Source organism: Pundamilia nyererei, unplaced genomic scaffold (genome assembly GCF_000239375.1).
Source record: "Pundamilia nyererei isolate P.nyererei 1_Seehausen unplaced genomic scaffold, PunNye1.0 scaffold00379, whole genome shotgun sequence".
Lineage (NCBI taxonomy): Eukaryota > Metazoa > Chordata > Actinopteri > Cichliformes > Cichlidae > Pundamilia > Pundamilia nyererei.
This window is the reverse complement of record NW_005187780.1, coordinates 111,109-120,053: the sequence shown is the minus strand read 5'-3', so window position 1 is coordinate 120,053 and position 8,945 is coordinate 111,109. Positions and strand designations below refer to the sequence as shown.

The 8,945-nt window shown below is 41.8% G+C and overlaps 1 protein-coding gene across 1 annotated transcript in view; it reads left to right on the top strand.

The window, feature by feature from the left end:
• Positions 1 to 4,990, top strand: part of cox11 (cytochrome c oxidase assembly homolog 11 (yeast)) — a 10,419-nt gene extending 5,429 nt beyond the window's left edge. The window contains exons 2-6 of the mRNA XM_005752770.2: positions 2,287 to 2,479; positions 3,505 to 3,836; positions 3,923 to 4,078; positions 4,156 to 4,281; positions 4,573 to 4,990. Coding sequence (XP_005752827.1) covers positions 3,534 to 3,836; positions 3,923 to 4,078; positions 4,156 to 4,281; positions 4,573 to 4,761 — 774 coding nt within the window. The 5' untranslated portion in view covers positions 2,287 to 2,479; positions 3,505 to 3,533 and the 3' untranslated portion in view covers positions 4,762 to 4,990. The remainder of the gene's footprint in view (positions 1 to 2,286; positions 2,480 to 3,504; positions 3,837 to 3,922; positions 4,079 to 4,155; positions 4,282 to 4,572) is intronic.
• The last annotated feature ends 3,955 nt before the right edge of the window (positions 4,991 to 8,945 follow it).

The following is an 8,945-nucleotide window of genomic DNA, read 5'->3' as shown; positions in this document are numbered from 1 at the left end:
AAAAGTTATATCGCGATACATATCGTTATCGTTCTAATGCCCAGCTCTATAATATACTGTAATAATTTATATTATTGTTGTATATATTTAAGAACTCTAATTAGAAAATACAAATACATATGAACATAAAAGTATATTTACATTTTTTTACATAATAAAAATACAGAAATGTAGATGAACATGTGCTTTTAACCTGGTGTAACCTGCAGCAGGCTGAAAGGAGAGAAAAACTCAGAGGTTTCAAGAATGACTTTCTAACATTTTAAACTTCAAGCATCATTTCAGCTCAGAGAAAACAGCTGAGTTTCTCCTGATCCCCTGACGCCGTCATTAATGTGTAAATTCAGGATCCACTCCTGCTACACTAGTTAGCGGTTACAAACCAGCTGATCCTAATGGGAGAAGCAGGAAATGCAAACATGTACAGGCAGAGGCGGAGCAAGACATTCCACTTCTTGCTCCGCCTCTGCCTGTAGGCCTACATGTTTTCAATTTAGTTCAATGTCATTTTCCAGAAGTGAAAGTAAACATGTGAGGGAGCAGAGCTGCAGTTGCGTCCTCTTTGTCTCTGAAAGAAGATTCAGCCGAGTCCATCAGGTTTCTCTGAGCAGCAGTGGTTAGTGCAGCTGATCGCTCTGTTCATCACAGTCACATTGGCTCAATAAAAATGTGCTCATATAGCCACAGATCCACTGTAGAAACATGGAGCTGCTGTTTAAAGGGTCTCATGTGGCACTGCTCAGGACTTTGGAATAAACCTCTGGGTGTCCACAAGTACCTCCTATCTCATATTCCTAACCTGCTTTCCTTGACCTCGATGAAAACACTGAGGTCAAGGAAAAGTTGGTAGGAGATATGATAAGGACTTAGGAAAAGAGAAGAGCCGTGCGCTGAGAACTGCAGAAGACGCTGATCTTACTTAAACGGGTTAGAACACATGTTCGAACGTGCCAGTGTTTTATGGAGGTCATATAAACCAAACAAAAACCTAACAAAGAGGCTCAGAGTCAGTTTGTGAGTGAAATTTGTGAGCAGAGGTATTTTTGTAGCTGGTGTTACAGCCTGTGTGTTTGTAGGAGTTTCACGTTCAGGAGGACATTTAAATGAGTCATACAAAAATTTATTTGTATGACATTAAGTTTACTGCCAACTGCACAAAACCTACCTGTTGTAGTTGTGATATTTGCTGCTAGGAGAGTTTATTTTCAGGAGCGGTGTCATCAGAACAAATGCATTATCAGCTCAAAGCTGTTATCATAGTGTTCAAACTAAAACAATCCATTTTCATGACTGCTGATCAAATTCAGGGTGCCAGATGAAACTGGGCGAGAGGCGGGGTACACCCTGGACAGGTCCGACTGTGCCATTTGAGCACACACTAATAAAAAACTTGCAATGCAAAAGACTACTTTTACAATTTTTTTAATAATATTAAATTCAATTAAATTTTATTTATACAGCTCAAATCACAACAACAGTCGCTTCATATTGTAAGGTAGACCCTAAAAAAATACATACAGAGAACAACTCAACATTCATAGAGCTTTGGCGACAGTGGGAAGGAAAAACTCCCTTTTAACAGGAAGAAACCTCCGACAGAACCAGGCTCAGGGAGGGGCGGGGCCATCTGCTGTGATTGTTGGGGAGAGAGAAGGAAGACAGGATAAAGACATGCTGTGGAAGAGAGACAGAGGTTAATAACAGATATGATTCAATGCAGAGAGGTCTGTGAACACATAGTGAGTGAAGAACAAACACCCAGTGCATCATGGGAATCCCCCAGCAGCCTACGTCTAAGAGAGGATTTAACAGGATATAACTTAAATTTAGCTTAGGTTAAATTAAGTTAAATATTAAATTATTAAATTAAGTTATTTATTTAAGCCAGAGAGTCGATCAACAGGAAGGTAAATATTATACTGAGACCTCAGTGTGGTCTCTGGACTGTCGCGCTGGGAAATGGAAATGAGTACAGCGCTAGTGCAGGTCTGTCAGGCTTTAAATATCAGCGGTGATTTCAGACAGAAGGAGCGCAGCAAGAGTGAAAGAGATAGTTTAGAGATTGTTGGAGGCCAAGCTGAAGATGTTCCTAATTTGCATATTTTGGCTGTTTTCCTTAAAATCACATTTTAAATGTAAAATCTATTTTATTTCTGTCAAATTTTCTCTTTGGTTCTTTAAAAGTATTTATTTTTTTATTTAGTTATTAACTTATATATATTTTAGGTGCTTTTAATGAAAACCAATTAACTACAAACGACTCCTGTTATTCTGGTATTTTTACAGTGAAGTTTGTGTTAAACAACATTTCTCAGCGGATAAATTCAGTCACGTGATCCGTTACCCTGCGGAACTCTGCCGGCGGAACGCTTCGCTTGTTGCTATGGGGCGGAACGGACCACATTGTGTGTTACACCGAAGTGTTTCCGGAATCATGTTTGGTAACTGAGCAGAGGTGAATGCCGAAGAAACTCCACAGGTAAGTCAACCATGAAGCTCCCACTGAGCTTCTGTAGTTAGTCCATGGTTAGAGTTTAACAACAGGTGAGTGAGCCGCGTGACGTGTGCAGTCAGCCGCTGCAGGTGTGTGTGTGTGTGTGTGTGTGTGTGTGTGTGTGTGTGTGTGTGTGTGTGTGTAGTCAGATCGCTTTATTTAGAATCAGATTTATTGAGTGCAGATCTGTGAAGCTGATGATCCCCGATAACGTTTCTGCTCTTTGTGGTTAAATCAGCTACAAACCTCTAACTAAAAGTCGTTAAATTCAGACTGGGCTCTGTTTTACGACGCGGACTCACACAGCAAAAGATCAGAGACACGTTTTCACGATTACGAGTGTCCGTGGAAATATTCGGCGAAGGATGCTTTTGAAAGGCTGAATAAAAGCAGAAAAAACTGTTTCCTGTTGCGATGATCGGCTGGGAGAGAAGGTCATCGATACTTTCGACTCGGTTACGTTTAAGGAGTTGATGCTTGTCAAGTGTCACATTGGCCGAATTGAAGAGTGACTTTGACTTTTTCTGTCGCAGGATGTGTATTTATTAAATATGTGTTTATTTTTACATTTGTTTGTAAGACAAGTGTCTTAAAAGTGAACCTTTTGTAAATGTAGTTTGGGGGTCAGTGTACTGCTAACACTAACACAGTGTGCAATGTGCGGAATTAAAGAGTGACTTTTAAAAATGTGAAAAAGCTGTTTGATAAACTTTTAGCACATTAAGAACTTTTGTTACCGGGCAAAGTTTCTAAATGTGCACATTTTTGAAGTAGAGTGCAGGTGAATATAAAATAAAAGCTCAGTTTACAGACTGTGACGTGTCAACATAAAGTCACCAACATTCAAAGGATTCTGTGAACTCTGAATAGTCGGTGCAGTTTGGCATGGTGGCATAAAATCGTGTCGTTTTTGAATGGAGTTTGGTTCATTGTTGTTTTCACCTGACGAGTTAAACATGTGGAGAACACGTCTTCCTGTTTATTCCACACTAACTCTGATTGTCGTTCAGGTGAGTCTCAGGTGTGACTGACTGCAGCCATGTTGCTGCCTCTGCTGCTGCGGCCGCCCCGCTGCCTTCCTCAGGCCTCGGTGGTATTAACGCGATGCGTCCTGACGCTTCGCTGTGGCGCTCCAAGGGGGCTGCGCTCTCAGGCTAAGAACTTCCTGTGGCGGTGGCGTCCGCAGCGCCTCCACAGTCGGGGGCGGAGCAGGAAGACCCAGAGTCAGGAGGAGGAGTGGAGGAACAGGAACAAGACTGCGCTGACTTACATCGCCGCAGCCGGCGTGGGAATGATCGGCCTGGCATACGCCGCAGTGCCGCTGTATCGACTCTACTGCCAGGTGAGCACACACACACACACACACACACACACACACACACACACAGCTGCTGAGAGCTCGTTTGAACGCTCAGCTTCTGTCGCCAGGCAACAGGGCTCGGCGGCACGGCGGTGGCCGGACACGACATGGAGCAGGTGGCGACAATGACGCCGGTGAAGGAGCGCGTCATCAAGGTGACGTTCAACGCCGACACTCACGCCAGCATGCAGTGGAACTTCAGGCCGCAGCAGACGGAGATCTTCGTAAGACTTTGCGCTCCGTCTCCATCCTTCATCACTTCCTCCTCCTCCTCTTCCTCACGCACACGCTCTGTCCCCAGGTGGTTCCCGGGGAGACGGCGCTGGCGTTCTACAGAGCCAAGAACCCCACAGACAAACCGATCATCGGCATCTCCACCTACAACGTGGTGCCCTTTGACGCCGGACAGTACTTCAACAAGATCCAGGTAATCAATAATCAGTCACATGATCAATCAATGGCACAACACTCGCCACACTGGACAGGTGAGCAGGAGGTTGAGAGGCGGGGCACACCTGGACAGGTGGCCTGTGTGTCGCAGGACTAACACACACATACTCTAGATTCACACCTTCATGGATGTGTTTGGACTGTGGGAGAGAGCCCTACACGGAGACGCTCCGAGTCCTCTCGGCACGTAAAGCCGTGGCGTTGGCGGGTGATCTGAGCTGGTCGCTATCACACGTGTAACACGTGATCTCTGCTCGTGTGTCTGCAGTGTTTCTGCTTCGAGGAGCAGCGCCTGAACCCTCACGAGGAGGTGGACATGCCCGTCTTCTTCTACATCGACCCCGAGTTCGACAACGACCCGCGGATGGCCCGAGTGGACACCATCACGCTGTCCTACACCTTCTTCGAGGCCAAAGAGGGTCAGATGCTTCCTCTGCCCGGATACAGCTACAGCTGAGCGAGGGCTCCGCCTTTCTCCAAGGAAACAAAGGAAAAAACTGTTCGGATAATCGAGACTCTTCACTCTGTCTGACGTCACATTAAAAGTCGACACTGATCATCAAACGTCCCGATGGAGGAGCTCTGTGCGCCGGAGGGTCGAAGCATTTCCAGGAAGTTACAACATGAAAATGTACAAGAAAACATTTCTTTCAAAAGCAAGAATCACAGATGTTGGAGAAAAACAAATTGTACATGATAATAAACAAAAAGATTTACAAGTGTAAAAAAGTATGAAAAATATGAAAAGTTATAAAAAAGAAAAACCAGAAGAGATCAAAGAAAATTAAATTTATGGAAAAAACTTTAAACCTGAAACAAACACATGAAACTTCCCTTCATGTGTTCATTAACAGATGCACCACTAATCATTATTATTCTGATGATATTTATTCATTTATTTCTTTTTGTTTTCCTGGTTTCTGTCCCACCTCCTGTTGTTCCAAAGTTTCCTTTCAGCTCTTCATCAGTTCTCGAACATTTAGGGAACATTTAGGGAACATCAGATAAATATCGATGTCTGATTTAAACTTATTAATATGTTTCATTTTCTTTGAGGTTCAAACATTTAAAGTTTTACTTTTAAAGCCTGGAGGAAAAACACACCATGCGCTGTGTGGAAGTGCATGTGCACATGTACAGGTACACGTTTAAACCTGTGCCTGTAACGATATAAATATTTAATAAATGCGGTTGGAAATAAAGTCAAATTAAAGAGAGCGTCGTGCTGAATATATGCAGTATGGGTTCACTTTTACTCTTCTGTGTATTCTAACATGTTGTCCTGTTTTTACTTTTGTTCTTTAAAGATGCCTGAGAGTTTCACAGCTGAGTGTTCTCGCAGGATGTTTCCTGTCAGTCGAATCAAATAAAAAATGTATTTCACAGTTTTTATTTTTTCAGAGTTGGACAGTCATGGACAGTTTGAACACCAGGGGGCAGCAGAGGAAAAGACGTGAGCTGCTCAGAGGTCTCTTTACTGCTTCGTGTCGGCACAGACTGAACTTACACTTACATTTAACTGCAGAACGAAAGAGTTGATTTCACTTTATGTACGTTCAAAGAAGATGCTCTGACACGTCTAAGCTTTGATATATTTTAGGACCCGGTAAAAATCGTCTGGTCCTGATTCTCAAGTTGTTAAATTATGCAAATACAGCCTGGGATCAACAACAGATGAATTATTTTATCATCTAACATTTAACTAAAAGCCAAACTGCAGCAGCAGTGTGAGTTAAACACTCCACCCAGCAGCTTGGAGAACCTTCAGAGAAACTGCAGGAACAGAGAGGTTGATGAAATTACACTCAAGGATTTTAAACTGATGCCTGCACGAAGTGAAGTTATTTATTCACCACAAGAACATGCAGTTAACAACCTGAGAAAACTCAAACTAAATTAAAGAATTAAGAAAACATTTTCTAGTGCAAAGCCTGCGTTTGGAGAACTAAAAGAAAAAAGAACTATTTACTCTATAAAGGGTTGAACTGAAAGCATTACTCATGAGCCACAACAAAGAAGTCTTTGAAGACTTTAACGAAGCTTCATGTCACAGATTAATCCATCCGATGCAGAAAATGACGAATTTTTCAACTATCTAAATCTACCAAAGCTAAAGGACGAACAGGTTGTGGCTCTGAGTCTCCTTTTTTTAAAATTTTGTTTTGGATTTTCAAAATATAAAGCAAAAACAAACCCAAAAACAAGCAGGCTCAGATGTGTTGCAGAAAAAACAGTTAATTCAGACAAACATGCATAATGCAAAACAGCACAAGACAGAACACCAAAAGCTGGAATAGAGTTTACAAATCTGGGCCCAGTTTAGCCCAGTTTAGCCCAGTCTGGCCTCCACAAAGTGTTCCAGACATTCAAAAGAGAGCCTTTACAGTCTTTGCTGATCTCTTCCATTTGTATTATGGACATCATGTCTGTTACCTTCAACTGAAAGGAAGGAGGAGTGGGGGACTCCATTCCCTCAGGATTAGTCTCTGGGCACCAATCAGACCTAACTCCAACGGCTGCTGCACTGTAGCCGGGAGCAGCTCTGAGCAGGCTGTAGGGCTCCATATATGCGCTGGAATACCAGTGAAATATATTACACCAAAAGCCTGTGGATGAGGGACAAGACCAAAAAGCATGAAACAACGTCTGCCAACCTGTCACACATTAGGGAGACAGAGGGATGAATCTTGTGCAGTCAGATTTTAAATTGAATTAATTGGTGTCTACTGTTTATGGAGCCAGAGTGGATTTTAGACAAACACTTACTCCACATAGATTCAGACACCTCCATCCCTGAGTCCTTCAGCAGTATGCACCACGAAAAATGTAAAAATGAATTTCCCTTTGAGTTGAACAAATGAAGGAAATTTGACAGCAGTGACGTTTGTAGGGTTACTGAAGTTGGGCTAGCTGGTACATAATGATGTGCTAGGTGATTGCTAGCAACACAGCTATGTTAGCATAACATAAACACAGTAAAGCTGGAGGATGAACGCTAACTTTCTCCCACTCGATAAAAGTTCACCTGAGGGTTCCTGATGGTTAGAGACAAATGCAATCGCATGGCAGGATGCTGTAAACGGACCAAACTTCAGTCAGGAGAACAACTGAGATAATCCATCCACAACACGAGGTTAGTCATTCATATACTGCAACAACATGGGAATAGAGCAGCTGCCAGAGAATTCAACATTAATGAATCAATGTCACGGAGGGGTTAGGGAATCAATGAATCAATGTTTTTCACAAAGCAGGTCTCGGCTCGCGCTGGAGAGTCGGCACAGTGGCAGGATGGCTGCTGTGTTGCCTGGGATTACTCCTTTCCCCTACCCAACCTTGTTGCTGGTCACGTGCTCTATAATGTTGTGCTGTGGACATTTATGTGCTTTCTGTGCAGAGGAGTTTTTTTGTTTCCTGTTCTCATGCTGTCCTCCTGTAGCCCAGCATGAGCAGAGGTCTCTTTTTTTCCTCTTGTACTTTCCCATTGTAGTGTACATTTCAGTGGTTTTTCTGTAATGCAACCGTTCTCTGACTTGTATCCCCATGTGATGTCTGTGTTGTGTGTAAGTAAGGTCGGGGGACGGGTTCATTCCAACCAGCAACCTGCCACTGCATGTGGCGAATAAAATTTGAACTTGAACTTGAAGTGGAGGAAGCAAGAAGAATGAGCTGAGTAAAGCTTGACTTATCTGACTGTTTTGTTTCGCTTAATGCGCCTTATAATCCGAAAAATACAGTACTTCTTGATTGCTTGTGAACTTTTTTTCCTTTTTTCAAAAAAATCATAGCTACATGATGTATATGACATGAAACCACTATTAAAGGCTTGTGTAGAGTATATAAGTATAATCTCATTCAACTGTTATTGACAAAATAAGAGAAATCTTAAGTTTACTCTGATGCGTCACACTTAATAATTAATAATTATCTTCCATTATTATAGCTTCTGTTAATTAGGGGGACTTTGGGTATCAGTGAGCTACGTAACGCTAGAATCATTTTCTTTTTAAAAATATTCTCGAGGATCAGTTAATCTCTTGAAAGAATGGCTAAAAATGTAGTGATGGTTGAATTGTTCCAGTAAAGCATTTATTATAATTTTTCTCACGTGTTCCCATCAACAGCTGTTAACGTGACAAACCTAAAATACTGTATGCGTGAAATTTACTGTATATGAATATCAAAGTGATGCAACAAACGGCAGTTTGGTGTAACACTGACACCTGCTGGATGTCATCACTAAAGCTGAATCCTGAGTTGAACACTGTGTGCTGCTTCCTGTTTGTTGGATACCGAAACTTTATTTAAAAATCATAAAGGAGAAAAGATAAATTCAAAGCTTTAAAGTCTGACCTCAAACAGTCCTGACAGGTTGAAAGGATGTTTTCATATTTACATTTGTCACTAATTTAGAATAGAATAGAATAGAATAGAATAGAATAGAACAGAACAGAATAGAATAGCCTTTATTGTCATTGTACAGAGTACAACGAAATTGGAGTGCTGCTCCCTTGGTGCAAGTTTCAATAATAAATATAAATATAAAAGTACAAAAAAAACAATCGTAAGTACTCAAACAATAGTAAGTACAATATATACAGGATAGCAGCATTAATATAATGACAGTATGAATAGCAGCAT